The sequence below is a fragment of the Fusarium venenatum genome (genome assembly GCF_020744135.1).
Source record: "Fusarium venenatum strain MPI-CAGE-CH-0201 chromosome Unknown EDB82scaffold_2, whole genome shotgun sequence".
Taxonomy (NCBI): Eukaryota; Fungi; Ascomycota; class Sordariomycetes; order Hypocreales; family Nectriaceae; genus Fusarium; species Fusarium venenatum.
Genome location: NW_027072130.1, coordinates 6553405 through 6573500, shown reverse-complemented (window position 1 = coordinate 6573500; position 20096 = coordinate 6553405). Strand labels below are relative to the sequence as shown.

The 20096-nt window shown below is 47.3% G+C and overlaps 10 protein-coding genes across 10 annotated transcripts; 5 read left to right on the top strand and 5 right to left on the bottom strand.

Moving 5' to 3' along the window:
• Position 1: 1 nt before the first annotated feature.
• EDB82DRAFT_500238 (Alpha/Beta hydrolase protein) lies at positions 2 to 1358 on the bottom strand. The gene has a single exon (XM_025735539.2). It carries the CDS (start codon positions 1165 to 1167, stop codon positions 193 to 195), a length of 975 nt encoding a protein of 324 aa, XP_025586236.1. The 5' UTR covers positions 1168 to 1358; the 3' UTR covers positions 2 to 192.
• Positions 1359 to 1554: 196 nt separating this feature from the next.
• Positions 1555 to 4066, bottom strand: EDB82DRAFT_500234 (uncharacterized protein). Its single transcript, XM_065608619.1, has 6 exons — positions 3879 to 4066; positions 3654 to 3754; positions 3431 to 3513; positions 2830 to 3362; positions 2030 to 2766; positions 1555 to 1962 (listed from the first exon to the last, which is right to left on the bottom strand). Exons 1-6 carry the CDS (start codon positions 3936 to 3938, stop codon positions 1716 to 1718), a joined length of 1761 nt encoding a protein of 586 aa, XP_065464924.1. The 5' UTR covers positions 3939 to 4066; the 3' UTR covers positions 1555 to 1715.
• A 198-nt stretch (positions 4067 to 4264) lies between these two features.
• Positions 4265 to 5822, top strand: EDB82DRAFT_500230 (uncharacterized protein). Its single transcript, XM_025735537.2, has 5 exons — positions 4265 to 4595; positions 4662 to 5144; positions 5198 to 5387; positions 5437 to 5603; positions 5657 to 5822. The coding sequence occupies exons 1-5, from the start codon at positions 4536 to 4538 to the stop codon at positions 5732 to 5734; spliced, it is 978 nt and encodes a 325-aa protein (XP_025586234.1). The 5' UTR covers positions 4265 to 4535; the 3' UTR covers positions 5735 to 5822.
• A 552-nt stretch (positions 5823 to 6374) lies between these two features.
• Positions 6375 to 8006, top strand: EDB82DRAFT_461737 (glycoside hydrolase; the record flags this gene model as incomplete). The annotated part of the gene is made up of 1 exon (XM_025735536.2): positions 6375 to 8006. The coding sequence occupies one exon, from the start codon at positions 6375 to 6377 to the stop codon at positions 8004 to 8006; it is 1632 nt and encodes a 543-aa protein (XP_025586233.2).
• A 434-nt stretch (positions 8007 to 8440) lies between these two features.
• Positions 8441 to 10914, top strand: EDB82DRAFT_178398 (uncharacterized protein). The gene is made up of 6 exons (XM_065607134.1): positions 8441 to 8747; positions 8844 to 9134; positions 9228 to 9305; positions 9357 to 9494; positions 9711 to 9897; positions 9952 to 10914. Exons 1-6 carry the CDS (start codon positions 8588 to 8590, stop codon positions 10775 to 10777), a joined length of 1680 nt encoding a protein of 559 aa, XP_065464923.1. The 5' UTR covers positions 8441 to 8587; the 3' UTR covers positions 10778 to 10914.
• Positions 10915 to 10973: 59 nt separating this feature from the next.
• On the bottom strand, positions 10974 to 12897 carry EDB82DRAFT_536842 (general substrate transporter). The gene is made up of 3 exons (XM_025735534.2): positions 12534 to 12897; positions 12418 to 12480; positions 10974 to 12369 (listed from the first exon to the last, which is right to left on the bottom strand). Exons 1-3 carry the CDS (start codon positions 12737 to 12739, stop codon positions 11067 to 11069), a joined length of 1572 nt encoding a protein of 523 aa, XP_025586231.1. The 5' UTR covers positions 12740 to 12897; the 3' UTR covers positions 10974 to 11066.
• Positions 12898 to 13158: 261 nt separating this feature from the next.
• On the top strand, positions 13159 to 15191 carry EDB82DRAFT_500217 (uncharacterized protein). The gene has a single exon (XM_025735533.2). It carries the CDS (start codon positions 13230 to 13232, stop codon positions 15075 to 15077), a length of 1848 nt encoding a protein of 615 aa, XP_025586230.1. The 5' UTR covers positions 13159 to 13229; the 3' UTR covers positions 15078 to 15191.
• A 252-nt stretch (positions 15192 to 15443) lies between these two features.
• EDB82DRAFT_500215 (glycoside hydrolase superfamily) lies at positions 15444 to 17088 on the top strand. Its single transcript, XM_025735532.2, has one exon. It carries the CDS (start codon positions 15523 to 15525, stop codon positions 17035 to 17037), a length of 1515 nt encoding a protein of 504 aa, XP_025586229.1. The 5' UTR covers positions 15444 to 15522; the 3' UTR covers positions 17038 to 17088.
• Positions 17089 to 17167: 79 nt separating this feature from the next.
• On the bottom strand, positions 17168 to 18063 carry EDB82DRAFT_545811 (pyrroline-5-carboxylate reductase dimerization-domain-containing protein; the record flags this gene model as incomplete). Its single annotated transcript, XM_025735530.1, has 2 exons — positions 17168 to 17460; positions 17511 to 18063. 2 exons carry the CDS (start codon positions 18061 to 18063, stop codon positions 17168 to 17170), a joined length of 846 nt encoding a protein of 281 aa, XP_025586228.1.
• A 1086-nt stretch (positions 18064 to 19149) lies between these two features.
• On the bottom strand, positions 19150 to 19878 carry EDB82DRAFT_475663 (uncharacterized protein; the record flags this gene model as incomplete). Its single annotated transcript, XM_025735529.1, has 2 exons — positions 19150 to 19482; positions 19543 to 19878. The coding sequence occupies 2 exons, from the start codon at positions 19876 to 19878 to the stop codon at positions 19150 to 19152; spliced, it is 669 nt and encodes a 222-aa protein (XP_025586227.1).
• Between the last annotated feature and the right edge of the window lie 218 nt (positions 19879 to 20096).

The following is a 20096-nucleotide window of genomic DNA, read 5'->3' as shown; positions in this document are numbered from 1 at the left end:
ACAGGTCTTGACAGAAGAGAAGGCTGAATCAGAGATTTCTAACAGTGCTTTTCTTCACAGTTTAGTGTAATGTACAACATGCTTTTGCTCCTTCATAGTCAACAAGGTGTATGATCAGACTGACAATTAACCAGGGTTCAACATTGTTATATACTCAACTAAATTACCATTAATATCGCAAATCATTATCCACTACTTCTCTTCAATCTTTCCAATATCTGCGTGCTGTCCAATAGCCTTCTTTGCATTCTCCCAAGAATCGTCTCCAGGATACAGCTGGCTTCGGAAAAATGCCCAACTAACCCTCTGAACAGTGGCAAGCCTCTCAGCACTCTCATCCTGACACTCCAGCGCATCCCAGCCACTCACACCACCGAAACCATGCTTCCCACCCTTGATCTCAAAGGAGGCTTTGGGGCCGGGTGACCCTGTGTATGGGTCGGCGTGCCAGTCTGCGCCACGAAATGTCAAGTGAGGGCTCACATCTGAGTCGCCCCATGCTACAAGGCACGGTTTCTTCATGCTGGAGAAATCGATGTTGTAGAATGGCATCATGGTAGAACCTGCTTCTGACATATCGGTTGTTCCGTTGCCAAGGGCGCCCATAATGAAACCAGCTTTGATACGAGAATCAGCTAGATTCATCTTTTCGCCGTCACGAGGGTCGGTGTTGACAGCACCAAGAAGGATGTTGGCTGTCAAAGAGCCAAGGGAGTGACCAGCAACAACGATCTTTTCTCTATCAAGGCGGCCCTTAATAAAAGACACAGTTTCTTCAATAGTGTCAAGACTGTCGAGAATTCGATGCATATCTTTCACTCGCTCATCCATAAAAAGCTCCCTGATGTTCTCGCCGGAGAGTTGATAGCCTAGCTGTCTGGAGCTCAGGTGGGTTGGCTGAATTACCACAAAACCGTGGCTAGCCCACCAATCGACGATGGGTCCGTACCCTTTGAGGGAAGAGAGGTAGTTGCTTGGGCCATGGCCGTGGGAGAGGAGGATGATGGGCAGGTTTGAACCTGTTGCGGGAGCCGTGATCTTAATATCGAGAGGGACTCTACGGTCTTGCGCTGGGAGAGTAACAGGCGTGAAGGACACGATAGGTGAGGGGGAGTTGACAGGGATATCGGCTGCGCCGCCGATGAAGGGAGTATTGGGAAATTCCATGTTAAAGATATGTTGGTGTTGATTAAAGTCGAAGTAGTCTTGGTTCAGAAGCTTGATATCTCAATTGAGCTATGTTGTAGATTGCGGGAACAGATGATGATGGGAAGTATTCATCTTGTATTTGCGGTGAGAAATCACTCAACTTATATGGCAAGAGACATTCACAGAAGTTCCAACCCAATCGAATTGATGATATGCACAAAGTAAGCAATTCAACCCAACATGAACAACACGATCCTCTGAAATGCTGACAGTGCATAACTTACCAATTGAAGTTAGATTGTCATGGCCAATCTGGCTGTTGATTGGCTACTTTACCTGGCTACATCCCGGACAATCGTACTTGTCCGCTGCGCGGGACTTAACACGGACTTCTTAACGGACATAGTTTGAGATTTCTCAACTCAATAGTAATGGTCATTATCACTTTTCGGATATAGCTAAACACCGCAAAACATCCTGAATGCTATCGGACTTTACTTTTATGCTCTCAAGAGTCTATATTGTTTGTCTTCTTAACCTGTTGTGGGTGGTACTTGTTCTCAAGATCAGAGTGGGTACCCCTCTTTCTGACATGCAGCTACCATCAATCTGCTCATTTCCGCTACAAGGTCTTCGATAAATGCCAAGTGAGAAACCTCTGCAACAGTCAGCCTCCGAATGGGAATCTGTCGAATCACCCTTGTGAAGTCTTGTAGAAGTGCCAAGTTGTTGTAAACCGAATTGGTTTGGGTGTTCACGAGTGCGATGGAAAAGACTGTAAAGATGGCTGTCATGGGATAGAAAAGGATTATCCTTGATCATGGTCAGCATTTAATGAATGAGAGAATCTGGAGTTCTGAGTAATTGAAGAAGAACTTACCAAAAGCATTCGTGAGCTACAACTGGCAAAGCCTTCTCCAGATACGTCAAGATTGACTTGGAAGCATCAACCAATAGTTGCATGTTCGCCTCATGGCCGTCTCCGACCAGACCAGAGGCAGGACTGAAGATCCTGCATCGAGCTTTGTGAATTGAAATGACACAATGATGATACGAGAGACGTAGCATTATCGCTCGTGTATTCGTCTGCGCGTCCACTGGTGTCTTATCCAAGAAAGAAAGCGTCGGACGATGATCTAAAGACAAGGTAAGACGCCAAACCTCCAATTCCTCATCTAAATATCGAATGCGTCTCAGAATCTCAGCTTCGGGCTGCCTTAGCGCGCTCATCGAATAGAGATCGTCGTGAATTCGAGACTTTATGATGGACAACCGGATATCCCACGGGTAGAGCGGTACAGTTGCGGGATTGTATGGAGAGAATTCGCTAAGGCTGAGGATGTTGGCGTTTTGCTTCTCGGCATAGTTTGGGGGGAGAGATAGGTCGCAATGAGCATCGTTTATGGCAGGTGGCTGAGCAATTCTGTGGCATAGATCTTTATCCATGCAGTAGCAGACCCAGAAAAGGTCGCGTATGTGATGGCTGGTGTTTCCTTTGTCGTATGGTTCTGTCATAGAAGGTGCGATGTGGGCGCCGAGCTTAAAAATCATCCGGGATGCGATTGAGATCAAGAATGACGCTGATTGAAGATCTCCGACGAAGTATTTGTATATAATCTTCCCGAGGTTAGTATGACAGTCGTCTTCATCTTGTTCAGGGTTGTTTATGAATGCGCTCACCAGCATCGTCAAAGCTTCGAAACCATCTATTGTCATCTCTCGTAATATCACCGGCAACGACGCTTCTATTTCCCTCACATAGTCTCTTGGAACAAGCGCGCCAGCCTCTGGAACATCAGGACCGAAGACATTGCTAGTCAACAACATGGCCCGCACGCAAGCTCTAGCACTAGTTATACCACTGTATCTGTCTGCTGTGTTGAAAGTATCTTTGTATGCAAGAGGTAATGTTGTGGAGATGAAACGATGGAGACTGAAGGTTGGAAAGACAAGGAACTGTGCAGATGAAGTAAATTCGATAGCAAAGTCCTTTATTCCATCGAATGTCACAGGGTGTAGGCTGTCTGAGGATGAAGACTGAGGACTGCCAGGCGAGTTGTGTTGATGAATTGGGAGGAATCTGTTTGTGAGGTTCGACCCCGTAGCAAGCCGAATCCAGTTTTGACCGACGTCGCTGAAGAATTGTAGACCGTTCAAGAGTTGAAGGCCATCTAGATAGGAATGATGACATGGTGCATCGGAAGGGTCTGGGACTACAAGGATATTGGCGTAAGTTCAACAACTGATCACGCTAAACGGTATGAGCAATATTAGAACTTACAATCTGAATTTGAATTGCCCAACGCTTCTTGGTAACGTTGTGGTCCGGACGCCTTAGTACTTGGTGGTGAAACATTCACAGATCTATCAACGGTTACTCCTCAACGATCAACAATACACAAAGTTCACTCCAATACTACCACCAACGACTTGCAAAGCTGCATTATAAGTGGTTGCTTGAGATAATGTCTTCGGCAGGTAGGATTTATAACGAAAGTATTTACCTTGATGCAGAACCTCTTGCCTTGGCCGCTTGTTTGTACGAGCAAGATAAATTATGATGCTTGCAGTAGTCGCATCGAGGTACAGCTCTATCGCAATGTATCTAACAGGTTCAATTAAACCAAGCACTTATGAAAGCACCAAATTCATGTGATAAAAACGTCCCAAGATAAAGACTAGGCACCTTGTTTACAGGAAATGATGATGGCATTGGACGGTAACTTTACCTTCTTCTTGCGGCAAGAGTCACATGATTTCGGCTTTCGACCTCTCACAGATTCCGGCATTGTAGCTGTATAGGTATGTATGATCCGTAGGAACTTGTTTATCGGCTATTTTTGCGGGTTCGTTGCAGGATTCAGCTGAAGCCTCGCATATTTTCTCTGAATTTTCCGCTTATTAATACAAGTTGGTCGGAGTCGAGTCAGTATTTATCGTGACGTAGGTGGGAGCGCGGCAGTTGAACGTAGGCTGTTCTCAATTTGAGCTTAGCTAAAAAGATTGTAGTAATGATTCATTTTCGGAAAATTGAATGGCATTTCGAACTCGTCTTCAACTCATTGTGATCTAATTGTCGCTCTACGGTACTTTGGAAAGACCGGGCTTCAGTACTTGTGGATCTTGGAGGATACGTGTATAAGAAAAGTGGTAATCGACCCGCTGAATCAGCGGCAAATCTATTATGACATGTATACACGATAGGAACAAATCTACGATCTTTAACAAGGCCCACAGAATGAGGAATCGTAGATTGACCAAGATTTTGTTGTTATATAAATATTCAACATAGCGCCTTCATTTGTTATTTATTATCAATCACCTTCTTCATACTTCATAATATCCATCAAACTCTACAACCTTCATCGCACTACCGAAATCCCACAATGACTCAAGAAACTCCACAGAAGAAGAGGGTTGTCATCATTGGTGCAACCGGTCTACAGGTAAAGCCTTCGACTCACATTCACCTATCCTTGATCACTAAGCTAACACACTGTCTTTCATAACAGGGAGGTTCTGTCGCAAGACTCCTTGCCCAATCTCCAGATCGTTACATCGTTCGCGGCTTGACTCGCAACACCTCTTCTCCGAAGGCTCAAGACCTCTCCAAACTAGGCATCGAAGTCCAACGGGCCGACGTCGATGACTCAAAAAGTCTCCAGGACGCCTTCCACGATGCTCATGTTATCTTCGCCATGACAGACTTTTGGCAGCACATGTCTGGTGCTAGAGAAGAAGCCCAGGGCAAATCTATCATGGACATTGCTGCTGAACTACCGCACCTTGAACAGCTCATTTGGGCAGATCTTCCCGATGCTAACAAGATCTCCGAAGGATTTTATCCACATGTCTATCACTGGCAGAGCAAAGCTGCTGTCTCCAAGTACATTCGTGAGGAGAAGCCTGAGTTGTGGAAGAAGACTACTTCTGTGCTTTTCCCTAACTACTTCGAGAACTGCCTTACTCAGCCAGGCACTTATCTTCCTATCAAGGTACGCAAGCATTTTGAATTATATGGAGGGGAATTTCTAACCAAGCTAAATAGCAAGCGGATGGAACCTATTTGAGGTCTTTTGTCTTGCCCGAGACTACTCACCTCCCCAATGTTGCCATCTCCGACACGGGAAAGTTAGTACAGTACATTCTCGATCATCCCAACAAATGTCTTGAAAAGACCATCGCGTTTTACTCCGAAGCAATCTCGGAAGGAGAAAAGATTCGTTCTATTGCTAAAGGTACGTAACACAGAGATTGTCGAAACAACTATTAACTGATGATTTGCAGCATATAATATCGACATTCGTTACAACGAGATGTCCCCGGATGAATTTCAAGGCATCCTCAAGAAGCACATGGACGATGTGACTGCCTTGGACTTTACCGAGCAGCTACTCATATTCCGAGATTTTGGAATGATTTATGAGAGAGCCGAGTTTGTCCAAGCCAACCAGGTAAGAATTTTCCAGAGCTCAGGACATGAAACGTTCTAATATGACTATGATAGCTACCCGGACTCAAATTGACGACCTGGAAGGAGTTCATGGAAGCGAACGACTTGCACTCTTATATGACCAGGGTTTAATTATCTTTGTACCTGCAAAGATTTTGTGACTACACTACGACGGGATAAATAGAGATAGAATATAGACCAAACCATAGCTTGTTTTGCCTTCAAACTGTGTTCATTTTCAAACATACCATCTCCGGTCATTCCGTTTCTTGAAGCCCGTCATTAAACTAACGTCGAGATTTGCATTGATCCAGCCAATTGTTGTGGTCCCTAGTTTCTTCTTCTCGAAGCAATCGTAATAAGCTTCCGACGTACCGAAATGCCGAAATTGCAGGCGTTTTAGTCAAAGCTTGATTGGTATTTTAACTACCGACGTTGCAAGATCTACAGAATTCTTGTGTAGAGCACTGACCTTTTGTAATATCTCCTGTCGATCTAGTTAGCTCTTGGACATTTCTGCGCATGAACTCATCAAACTCTAGCTACGTCCTTTACACCCCGCGGAACCTTGTTTTTTTTTTTTGACCGTACCGTACCTTCAATTGTAAAATGACAGGGACTTTTACTGTCTAAGCCATTCATGTGTCTTAAAAGAATGTTGTTCACATCCGCCATTCACAGCGATCTATATATCATAATGCGTATGGCCTTCCATCTGCTTTGAGTAGTCTTGGTCATTCTTTATTTTATCGCTCCATTCATCACAGCCACCATGCTGTTGACTTCTTTCTTTCATAGCCTCGCGCTACCACTCTTTGTATCAGCCTCTCAGAAAAACTTAAAATCTGACAGAAACCTTCGCTACCCGGAACAACGTGGGCGCGACTATGACTATACCGGCTTTGAGCCAGATCAGAATAAGCGTGCAGATGAGATTGTTGAGATGTTCCGCTTTGCATGGAATGGCTACTATACACATGCCTTCCCCCATGACTCCTTGCGACCCAGGTACAGCAACTATACAGATGATCGTAATGGATGGGGCGTCACAGCTGTAGATGGTCTCGACACTGCCATCCTCATGGAGCAGACTGACATCGTTGATACAATTCTCGATTTTATCCCCACTATCAATTTTACCAAGACAAATACTCCGGAGCCTAGTTCAGTCAGTCTTTTCGAGACTAACATCCGCTATCTCGGTGGTTTGCTGAGCGCATACGATTTGCTCAAGGGTCCGTTCCGCCATCTCAAGATTGAAGAGAAGAAGATTGATAGGCTGCTCGCGCAAGCCACGACACTAGCCGACACTCTCAAGTTCGCTTTTGACACACCTACTGGTATTCCCATGAACGACATCTTTATTGAGAACAGAACTTCCAGTGATGACAGTTTGACGGAAGATGGAATGCGAACCACAAGCTTGGCTGTGATGGGTTCCCTTGTTCTCGAATGGCAGCATCTCTCAGATCTGACTGGAGACCCCCAATATGGAGAACTTGCCAATCGCGCTGAAGATTACTGGCTTTCACCATCCTCAGAAGTGTGGTCTGGGCTCACAGGTGGAAACTTCAGCATTGAGACGGGAGAAATTCTAGACAACTACGGAGGATGGACATCAGGTAATGACTCAGCTTATGAGTATCTCATCAAGATGTTCGTCTATGATCCCGAACGCTTCGGTCACTACGGTGAGCGATTTACCAAAGCCGCTGACTCAACCATCAAACATTTGATCTCCCATCCATCCTCGCGACCAGACTTGACCATGGTGACGACATTTGCAGGCAAAGAGCAGGTCAATTACACAGAATTCCTCGCTTGCTTCATCGGAGGTTCATTCATTTTGGGAAGCTCAGCTATGGATCGCCCTGACTGGCTAGACTATGGCCTCTCCTTCAGCGAGTATTGCGCTAACGGCTACCGATACACCGCATCAGGCATTGGACCGACACTGTACAGTTGGGACACAGATCTCCTGTCGCAGTCTGAGAATAGTAACCAAACAGAGTTGTATTCACGCTCAGGCTTTTTTATTCCCGATGGTATCTTCTCAGGTGGTCAAGCCCCAGAGGCGGTGGAGAGCTGGTATTACGCCTACCAGCATACCAAGTCTCAGTACTGGCGCGACGTAGCTTGGGCGTACACCCTAGCTCAGAACAGGACCATGCGTGTCGGTGATGGATTTGCGAGCGTGAATAACGTGCTCTCTCCGTCTGGCGACGGACCTCAAGGGGGCATCATGGCTAGCTTCATGCTTGCTGAGACACTCAAGTACCAATGGTTGATCCAGACAGAAAGCAAGGGCGAATGGGACGTTTTGGGTGGAGATGACGGAACTAATCTGTTTGTTTACAATACTGAGGCTCATCCGCTAAAGGTTGCTGCCAGGAGACCTGTTTAACCTTGTATTTAGAGATTCAGTCTATTGATTTACGTGGCTTGCTCTAGGCTTCTTTTGGGCACCACCCAGCCCCCCTCAGCGTCGGCAGATGAGATTTCCGGGAATGATCAAGCCCATTCTTGTCCCTTGTCAAACATAGTTTTAAAACAATAGAAATGTCTAATTGCGGCGATTGACCTCAGCCCCGATTCCTGGCGAATTGTGGTGAAAGAATGCCTTGCGGACGGAGAAACATGTTGGATGGCGTCGTTTTCTCGCTAAAACTCTCCCAAATCCGTCTGGCTTGCTCGAACTAATCTTTACCAGAAGCTCCATAAGGCTGATATGCATCAGAATGTATTGGGTAAAGGGAATGGTTATTTTTCAGCTCCGACCACTAGTGTTGGGTCGTGGCTGAGTGGCTAATGTCTGCGCATGAAAATACCCACCAAAGAAGGTCTAGATGCTAAGAGACAAACAGCTGTCTGCGATCTATAAGAGGGAAGAGTAATGTCAGTATTATTAACTTGTGTAGCATACATTCAACTCACCTTGTTCATTGTCCATTACCTTTACAAACAACCTTTTTTCTGCTTGTCACTATGCGTTTATTGAAAGGCCTTGTCATAGGTCTCCTCATTGAGAGAGGTCTAGGCCAAACCGATGCACCTTCGGCAGGTGACGATGCTGTAGCTACTGTTGCAGATCCTCCTACCGAAACAGGTGGGGCAGATGTCCCAGTTCCTGAGCCATCAGCCGGAGGTAAGTTAATATACTCATCACCATATGTGGGTTTGAAGAAGCCGACCCTATCCTTTGTTCTGTATAATAAAAGCGCTTGCTAACATTTGTCGACAGGCGGTGGAGATAGCGGTGGAGACGAAGAACCAACATCCGATCCTATTCCTGATCCAGAACCAGAGCCAGAGCCCTCTTCCGGTGACGGCGCCCGAGCCCCTGCCGACGAATCCGCTCCGGTCGAACCCTCCACGGAGCCCTCAGAACCTTCCGATGATGAACAGCCCAGTGCCACCAACGACCCTGAGCCTACAGATGCCGATACCGATCCTTCTCCCACCGATGCAGGGCCTACAGATGTTGATGTTGAACCATCTCCCACAGACGGCCCAGAACCTACAGATACAAACGGTGAGGAACCTATCGCAACCAATAGTGAACCCGATATTGTTCAAAGTGATGCTCTGAACTCTGCGCCGGAAGAGGCTAAACCCGGACCAACAGAAACTGGCCAAGATGACCCAGTATCTACTCCTGAGGCCTCTGATCCACCACCGGCTCTTTTGCCTACCGTGACACCTGGTGATTCAGTGACTGAAACTCCAGATGAGCCTACAGCTGACTCAGGATCAGAAGATCAATCATCAAATACCAGAGCAGAACTTATAGGACCAACCTTGACTGGAGGCGATGACGAACCAATTGTTACTAATGCAGAGCCCACAAGCGCTGCTTCAGATGTTACTAACAACGACGAAGACGGCAATTCAGGTACGAACAGTCCAATAGCTTCGCCCACTGCACCTTTGGAAACGGAAGGCGATCAAAACCAACCTGAGACCCCCTCTGAGACTGGCAATGACTCCCCTACCGAGACCGATAGTGATGAACCATCTGCGGATAGCGATAGTCCCAAGACGACAGACCTTCCAGATGAGCCCCAAAAGACCCAGGATACAGACTCTGACCCAGATACCATCTCAACAGGATCCGATAATAAACCCCCCAAGGCGTCTGCCCCTGCTGCCACTGGTAAAGATGGCTTCACCACGGTTACCGGTTCGAAACCTGCCCCAACAGGAGAGGCATACGAGGTTCCCGTTGATTTGGAAGAAGACACCAAGCTTGGTGACTATGCCGAGTTCAAGGAAGCTTCCAATGGCGAACAGGCCGTGTAAGTATTCCCATCTACAACTCTCGACACATATCTTATACTGACCCCATCTAGACTACTCAAACCCCCACCAAACGGCAAAGCAAACTGCGAGATCGCACCCACTGGCGGTGAGGTTGATAAGATCCCTGCCGGCGAATACATCCGCGTTCTTCTTTCCGTCAAAGTAGACAGAATCGGCTCTGTTAACTCCAAGGATGGCAAGACTGGATCTCGGCTCAAGATGTTGGTCGATGAGAACACGGTCTACGACAAGGAGCTTATTTCCAAGGGTGATGGCGATGATTCGCAGGACATCGAAAGTGATCCCTTCGAGTCTGCCAAGAACCAGAAAATCCGCATGATTCAAGAGTGTGGAGAGGAGCCAGTTGAACTCACGATTGAGGATGCGAATATTAGGGTTGCCAGGAGTGACAAGAGTGGTGGACGTGGAGGCGGAGGCGGAGGAGGGAAGGATGATGGTGGTAGCGGCTCCGGGTCTGGGTCCGGTGACAAAGATGGGGATGATGATTCTGGTAGTGGTGGGGACTCAAGTGATGGTAGTGGAAGCGGCAGCGGCAGTGGTTCTGGAAGTGGTTCAGGCAGCGGGGACAAGGGTAGTGGCGGTGGAGATGGTGGAAGTGATTCCGGAAGTGGTTCAGGCAGCGGGGACAAGGGTAGTGGCGGTGGAGATGGTGGAAGTGATTCCGACTCTGGCTCAGGCTCTGGTTCAGGTTCCGGTTCAGGCTCAGATTCTGGGTCTGGTTCTGGAGCTGGGGACGCAGCATCGCCATCAGCGACCACCGTCGGCGAGGGTCAGACCAACATCGCTGGAAAGACTCAAACGGTACGTGAGCTACTGATGTATGCTCTACCACTGCTCGCAGCTTTCCTGGGGTAACCTCCTGGAATTACTGAGCTTGGAAGGGGAATGAGTGATGCCTATTCTTAGTTTATACTAGTACCTCATTATACGTACCTCTGTACTTGATTGGATGATAGAATCACAATTAATCGAGATTGAAATCTTATTCGGTCATATAACTTCCAGGTAATCTCGCTGTGACATCAATTCATAGTCTTATTACTATGTACTCCATAGATCCTGCTATTTAAATACACGACACAATTTTACAAAATTAACTTGAAATACCACGATCTGCTTCCTCCAACAAACATAGTAACTAGCCTCACATCTTATACTCTCCCATCTTTCGAGGGCTGACCTTGTTGTGGAACATGTGATCAATCTCGTCATATCGTCGGCCCTTGAGCTCAGGGACATAGACCCAACTCCAGATAAAGCCAATGAGACCAAGTCCACCAAAGATGAAGCCAACCTTGCCCTTGAGATTACCCTCGTCAGGGTTGACCATGTAAGGAATGGCAAAGTTCATAGCGACGCCCATAACAGACTGGGTAGCGGTAGCTAGCGCCATGGTCTTGGCCTTCAAAGCCAAGGAGGCTGTCTCACCCAGGACGGCAAAAGCCATAGCTCCGACGGTGGCAAAGTAGACATATGCATAGATGACAGTGCAGGCAGCCTGAACCCATTTGGCAGCAGCGGTGGGGACTACGTCCATGATACCAATGAGAAACAAGAGAACTGTGAGGCCGCCCATACCAGAGAGGAAGATCTTGCGACGACCGAAAGAGTTGACGACGAACCAACTGCAGATGTTTCCAAGGACACCACATGCTGTGACTCCAACACCGAGATCGAAACTGCGAGAATCCTCAAGGCCAGCGAGTTGGAAGAAGTATGTCGAGTATCCCAGGACGAAAATGATGCCCACAAAGTGTTGGCAGACGAAAACACCCATACTAGTCGTGGTTCGAACAAGGTTGGTTCCCTTGAAGCATTGTGCCCATGATGGTGCTTCGGCTGACATGGCTTGCTCTTCGGCAATTGTGTCCTGGATAGTGGCAAGCTTGGCGTCAACATCGACCGATGAACCGTAGAGCGAGATGATGGATTTTCTGGCCTCTTCAATCTTTCCCTTTCGAACTAGATACCATGGTGTTTCAGGAGCAAAAGGCAGACCCGCAGCCAAAAGGACAATGAAGATACCCTGAGTGGCAAAGGCACCTCGCCAAGCCCAATGGTCAGTCCTCTCGCCGAAGGCCTTGATCACACCATTCGAAACCAATTGACCAATGGCAATACCAAGGTTGACGCCTGCTGTCGCGATACCACGGAGCACAACAGGCGAGATCTCGGATGTTGCGAGTGGTGCGAGAGTAAGGAAGAAACCCAGTGCGAAACCAAGTATCAGCTTGGACATGAGGAAGGAAACGTTGTTGTGTGACATGCACTCTCCGATGGTACCGCCAGTAGCTAACAAAAGAGCCATGATAAGGGAGTTCTTTCGACCGACTTTGTCGCAAATCCAGGAGCAGATGAAACCGCCGAAGAAGCCTCCGACGGAGCTGATGGTGTTGAAGGCTGTTTGCCAATCGGCAGGGAGGATGGCTTTGCCGTCCTCGACATATCTAATACTGCGTTAGACGGGTATATTAATCGATCGAGGGTGGGCATACCCGAAGTCACGTCGGAAGGAGGCGACAGAGATCATTGCGCCGTTGATCTGGGCATCGAAACCCCTATACCAAAACTGTTAGCGATATGGTTTGCAAAGACAATGGATTGTTCTTACCAACCGATAGCAGCAATTGACCAGTAAAAGCACCAAAGAATTACTTTGGGATGCTGCTTGAAGCATTGCCTCAGAGTAAGATCATGCTCAGCTTGTCGGTCCGTGTTGACAGCATGGGACTTCTCATCGACATATTCTGTTCCTGAGACCTTGGCCTGGAGTTCGAGGTCTAATTTGATGGCGGACTGCTTATTTGAAGCCTCCATGGTGAATTAATACCGTGTTGTAAGTGATGAAGAATGGAGTGCGATTGTTGGTGTTTCGAAACATGGAATAGGGGGCCAGCTGCTGTGTCTTATATACAACGACCCATGCCACTTCCCGATGTTGGTATTATAGCATCGGATGTACCATGAGCAACGGCACAAAATGGTGTGACAAGGAAACTCATCATCCACTGTCATGCGAAGAAAAAAACGATCCAACCCAAGACTCACTACTAGTTCGGTCTAGACCAGTCTGGGGTTTGTGGGGAGATCGTCTTTCGGCCAACCTGGGGATCGCGGGGATAGACTTATCCCTGATTTGGCGGATATGAGCGACATTCCCCGATGAAATCTCCACTCCAGGTCTCTCAAAGTGGTGTCACGACTCGAATTGTAAAAGGAGCGACATTCCCCGAGCTGAGAACCTCCACTCCACGTCCTTCACCTCCACCTCAACCTGCCCTTCGGTAACAAATGACGGTACGACAAAATGACTCCGCAAGCATCAGCCGATCAGCTCCAAGGCCAGGAACCGGAACGTCGCCCAGGCAAGAGACCAGCACCACGCGGAACCGCCTTCTACCCGCGAAAACGGGCCAATACGGCCTGTCAAGTGTGTCGGAGCAGGAAGACTAAATGCGACAATCTCAAACCGACATGCTCATACTGTCTCAGCGTCGGGGCGAACTGCATTCAGTCCCCAGTCGATCTGTCGGCATTTGACCCCGCAAGTCTCAAGATTCTGGAGCGATTGGATGAGCTGGAAAAGATACTTCGCGATACGCGAGACAATGACTCTCATTCAGCACCAGCTGTTGGTTTTGGGCAAGCAGATGGCCCTGTCCAGGAATTGCCTACTGTTGAAGAGTCTCCCGTGGGGGAACTAGACCATTCACCTATGAGCGATATACCATTGAGGAGTATCCTGCCAGAGAAAATGGAAAGCCTTCTCCTCTGGTCCGTTCTCTCACGAGACATGTCGGCCCATGCAACACTTCAGAACGATGCTCCCCAACCATCACCGTCTTATTCACCTGGTTGTCACTCGCTAGCGGATATAGCGGATTTAGACACCCAGGGTGTGAAGGTGCTTTTGGATAACTTCTTTGCGCACGTACACTGCAAGAACCCAATCCTGGAGGAAGCAGCTGCAAGGAGGGTTGTTCTCAATGTCGTTATTGAGGGGATTGATTGGTCGCCAGGATCATGTTTAACATTGATCATTTGCGCCTTGGGAAAGATAGCTACATCTCTTGACGCCACTTTCCATCTACGACCTGACTCGACGCAGTATCTCGAGGCTCAAGCGTTGTTCCAAGCAGCGCAGAAGAGAATCGGAACACTTATGGCTCGATCTGATATTATTTCCGCGCAATGTTTCTTTCTGTCTGGAGTCTATCTTATGAGCACTTTCAGGCCATTCGAAGCCTGGCGATATTTCTCACAGGCACTAGCAACGTGTCAAACACTGCCCTTTCTGCAGAAAGCACAATTCTTAAGCGCCTCTGATGGGCCAGAGTTTCCAAGACCGGAATTGGGTGAAACACAACAAGAAGCTGTGTACTGGTCTGCTTGGAAGTCTGAGATGGAATTAAGAGGAGAACTGTCGCTTCCCGACTATAGCATGCCTTATTCTTCGAGCGTGCTGTATCCACCTTTCTTCCCTACACCTCCACATCCTCTGGAGTCAACCAAGACTACAGCTTCCAGCAGACAACATACAGCCTGGTTGTTTTATCTATCCGAGATATCTCTTAGGCGGCTCTCCAATCGCACATGCAAGGACATCCTCGAGTTACATCGCGCATCAGCCTCGAATGTGGAGTTTCTAAAGCAACTCGCTCTTATTGTACCATCTTATGAGGCTCAGGCAAATGAATGGTCTGATAGTCTCCCACCAGAGCTCTCAATCACATCGAGCCCCGAAGAAGACAACGTATGTCGATTTGTCCTCCGCGGCCATCTGGTAAACTTCCTCGAACGACTCTACTGGCCCTTTGTGATGGCCCATCTCGCCGCCCTAGAGGGAGGTATCACGACACCCGTACCAGGCCTTCAACTTGTAACCAAGGGTTTAGAGTATCACGTGTTGAACGTCGATGTCAACCAAGCTGGCTTCCTACATCGTCATCACGGAACATGGTTCATGATCCGAGCCCTCGTCCGATCCGCGACGGTATTGCTTGCAGCTCGGCTGTTGGGCTCGGCAATGCCGAACGGTTGGCGAGAAGCGTGTGAGAGAATTATGCAAGTTTTGAGAGCATGGGAGGATGATGTAGCAGGGTTGTCACACCATCGGATATTCTTGGAGGAAGTGTTGCATAAACTTGGCGATTAACATGGTAGATTAGTTGTATGGGGCCCGGGTTTAACCAGTCTGTTGTGTACTGGATAGCAAAAAGCTTAATTTTTATTTAGGCGCGAACAAATTCAATCAAAGCTGAATAGCTAATATCCTTTTGTTTCTAGTCACATCATTGCCATACCACAAGCGTAATTTGCTCGCTTTCCCCGTGTTTTGGCGAGTCATGCAGAATATCCACTGTAGTCGCGGAGATCCTTGCCCTCCGTGATATGAGTTGGTGTGTGGAGATGTGAGCCGTCGGGGAGTATCGCTCGTAAGAGACCACCTGATACACTCCACTTAGAGGATAAACAAAGTATTTAGGTGAAAGGTGATACGTTCTCTGGTACTAGCAAACATCTTACAGTTTTCATTCTTCTTCCTATCAAGTTTCCTTTTTTTTCATTTCTCTTCTTCATCGCACCAATAACCCTTCACCATGGTCGCAGCAGCTGACAACTTTAGCTCTTACGAGGGCGTTTCAAATGGCCGCCCTCAGAGAGCAACATGCAAGATGCTGCACACAGAGGGTAGCAAGATTGTTGACTCCTCAGGAAACCAAGTCATCCTGAAAGGCACAGCCATTGGTGGTATGCTCAACATGGAGAACTTTATCACTGGCTATTCCGGCCACGAATTCCAACACAGAGAGCAAATGGCTGAGGTTCTAGGCGAAGAGAAGGCCAACTTTTTCTTCGACAGACTCTGTCACCACTTCTTCACAGACTCCGATGCTGCCTACTTTGCATCATTAGGACTTAACTGCATCCGCATTCCCTTCAACTACCGTCACTTCATCAATGACATGGATCCTGACAACCTGAAGCAATCCGGTTTCGATTGGCTCGATCGATGTGTCGAAATTTGTGCTAAGCAGAACCTTTACGCCGTCCTGGATCTACACGCTGTTCCCGGAGGTCAGAACCAAGATTGGCACAGCGACTCTGGCCTTTCCCGAGCAGCATTCTGGGACTTCAAGGACCACCAAGACCGGGCTATCCAATTGTGGAAGGCCTTAGCGACTCACTACAAGGGCAACCCTGTCATCGCTGGTTATAACCTCCTCAACGAACCTGCCGACGAGTCCAAAACATCTTCAGGCCATTACGGCGACAGACTGATCAAGTGGTACGAGAGAGCCGAGAAGGAGGTCCGAGCTATTGACCCCGACCACATGATCTTTGTCGATGGAAACACATACGCTATGGACTTCCGAGCTTTCCCAGAGAAGCCACTTCCCAACGCTGTCTATGCCTGCCACGACTACAGTTTCCTCGGCTTCCCCATTGGCGAGCAATACGAAGGCACTGAGGAGCAAAACTCCAAGTTGCGCAGCAGCTTTGAGCGTAAGGTCGAATTCATGAGAGAGAAGAACGTCCCTATCTGGAACGGCGAGTTTGGACCAGTTTATCAGAATGAGCACAAAGAAGGCCAGGAGGGTGTCAAGACCAACAACAAGCGCTTCAACCTACTACAAGAGCAGCTTGCGATTTACAGAGAGACAGACGTCAGCTGGTCGATTTGGCTGTACAAGGATATTGGTTACCAAGGCATGGTTTACCTCGATCCTGAATCACCCTACATGCGTCTTATTGCTCCCTTCGTGGCCAAGAAGCAACGACTTGGTCTCGACTTTTGGGGTGTGGTTAACAAGGACGGCGTCAAGCACCTATACGAGCCCTTCATCCAAGGACTCAAGGACGAAGTGCTGGAGAAGTATAGAGATACCAAGTACCCCAAGGTCTGGACATTTGAGCGACAGTTTGAGCGTGTCATCAGGGAGTGTTTGATGAGCGAGTATGCTGGATGGGAGCTTGCAGAGCTATTCAGGGATAAGAGCAAGGATGAGTTGGAGGAGCTTGCAAGCAGCTTTTCATTTGAGAAGTGCATTAAGCGAGATAGACTGGTCGGTATCCTAAGTCACGACTCAAAGTTGTCATCGGGAAAGCAATAGTGGAACTACATAACTCATAGCATCTCATTTTAACAAATCGGCGATAGGCACATTCCCATGTAGGATGTATTAAACTAGATTGCTTTTTTTTTTATTTTGTCATGTCGTTGCGACGTATCTATGTCATAACTTAGTTCTTTCCAAGCTCTTGGGCACGGTCAGCAGCAGCCTTAACAGCCTTGTTGACAATCTCCTTCAATCCCGAGTTCTCAAAGCTGACAAGTGCAGCATGGGTAGTGCCGTTAGGGCTAGTAACGTTCTTTCGCAATTGAGCAGGCTCATCGGATGACTCGACGAGCATCTTTCCAGCGCCAAGACAAGTCTGAGTAGCGAGACGAGTGGCTTGCTCCTGAGAAAGTCCCAGGCTGACGCCGCTAGAGATGAGATGCTCAACAAAAGCGAAGAAGTATGCAGGACCAGAACCTGATTGTTGAATTAGCATTGCAATCTAGGTGAGGATGATCAAAACTTACCAGAAATACCGGTGACAACATCGAGAAGCTCCTCCTTGTCAACCCACTCAGTAGCCTTACTGACACTGCCCAAGAGAGCAGAAGTCAACTCCTTCTCAGCACCAGTAACATCCTCGGCAGCATACAGGCCTGAAGCGCCCTCTCCGACTAGGGCAGGTGTATTGGGCATGATACGGACGATGTGAGGGGCCTTCCCACTATCGCCCTTGAACCATTGTGCAATGCTAGCAAGGGTGATGCCAGCAGCGATAGAGATGACAACAGGCAGGCTATCGCGTCCAGACCAAGCTGAGCTGAGCTCTTCGCACACACCCTTGGCAACCTGAGGCTTGACAGCGAGGATGATAACATCAGCGTCAGCAGAGGCCTCCTTGTTGTCGGCGGTGGTGCGGACGCCGAGGTCGGCCATCTTGTTGCGGTTGACGTCCCAGGGTTCAGAGACATAAATGTTTTGCTTGTTGGTGTTCTTGGCGAGGAGACCGCCAATAATGGCGGCGGCCATGTTGCCACCGCCGAGGAAGGTGATCTTTGCGTCTTGTAGTGAGGGAGTCATTTTGAGTGTGGATGATGCTGTGAGTGAAAGTTGTGATGAGACAGTGGTTTTTAACTTGGTGTGACTGATAACATAAAAGTTTGGAGTTGAGGATGAGTAACCCCGCATCGGATTAACCCTACAATACCCTTTTTAGTTCTTCTTGAGCCATGAGCGATAACGGCCTGGCTTGTGATCTTTGTGACTACTTTCTGATAATGACTACTAATATACATGTAAATTGTCTCTGGTTTATTTCATTTTGCAATGTAATAAGGGAACAGTTCTCGATACATAAGGAAGCTCATGTAACTCATCATCTGAATGGCGTCCATGTCTCAATATGTGTGATATTTTTACATCGTATCTCGATCATAATAATTGCAATTCTTCAGACTGCCATAATCACAATTCTTTCTCATCAACGCCGGTTTCAATGTTCTATGCGATATTTTCCAACATCTTTTCTTTTCTTTGACAAATGCAAATCACCCTCGGTTAGAGTCGGCGTTGAGCAATTTTCTGATAAGATAAATGATACGATAGGAGATAAGATAGACAACACAATCTTATCACCCCTAGGAATTCCACGCGCGATGAAGTAAACATACTACAATTGGGCTTTACTTGATGTAAGATATAAATCTGCTAATTTTTTAAGTATAACGAGTGTTCATTTGTCCTAAAGAACTAACAGATAAATGGATGGTCATTTGATGAGTAACGCTCAGTTAATTGCACACGTCAAATTTGTTGATGACTGACAAAGAAACATGGAAATCAATACCCAATTCTCTTGAACCGGATATCAACTAAAAAAATGGAAGTTAAGGCTTATGATTATTTCTAGCAAATATCTCAGAATAGGCAATGTATAGAAAACAATATCATAGATGACATGAAAGGACTACACTAAGTAATAGAATTCAGAAAGTTCGAGTTATAGGGTAAGACTGATGTCTTATCGTAATAATGTCACTGATAAGAAGCTTGCATCATATTGCAATTATCAATCTGAATTATGCAATTTTATATCCAGATGGCTTATGAATTAGTGCATATATAGTATAATTACTCCTTGCACAATTCACAACATGTACTCTGTATTTACAACTCCCTCTTATCGGGGAATTTGCGGAACATATCCATGAGCTTATCGACAGGCGCGGCCATGAGTCCCATCACTGTCTCAAAAGGTGGATTCTCACCAGCACTGGGATGGCTTCGCGTAGGGACAAACTGCTTTGTCCTGGAGAATTGATTCGCCAGAGACTCAGTTTCCTGCGCCTGCGATTTGAGGGCTTCTTCAAGAGCGGGCAGGTCGCGATTTTCTTCCTCTTCGATATGCTTCTCCAACAAACTCCAGATCGCTTTGATCTTAGGTACGTACTCTGGGTCCGTGGAACTGAGATTTTGGAAAACTTTGAGATGCTCCTTGACCTTTTTCACCATGTGTTAGTTAATGGTTTCACAGGTGAAAGAGTGTTAGGGTCTATATACCTCGTGATGTTCCTGGCGATCTTCGTCGGCCAAGCTCTTTCCCTTTGCACCCATGTACTTTTCCATAGCCGGGTAAACAATCAACTCCTCTCCGATTGAATGTCTCGCCAGCTCCCAAACAAATTGGTTACCGAATTTTTGCTGATGATCGTGGTCACGCGAGTTGACTACCTCATTGTAGTAATCCTTCAGCTCGCGGTGGTCTTTGATAATGGCGTCGGAAATAGCGGACATGGCTGCGATTTGGAAACGGATAGGACTTTGTTGAAGACGAAACGTTCGAGGCTTGATAGCTGCTCGAAGTTGAGGTGTGATAATTGCGCGGATGGATGACATTTTCTATTCAGTATGGAATTGCTTTCAATTGTCTGACGAGATATGGACGTGCTTGATGCATTTATGAACTTTGAGAGCTTGGCCAAGAATGCTGTCTACACAGCGGTGAACCTGCCATGACGACGAAATGATAGCCGTGCCTCAGTACTCTTGACCTGCTTCAGACACCTTTTGACGCATAATAGTGCAAGAAATGACAGACTTCGCTCATGATGCTG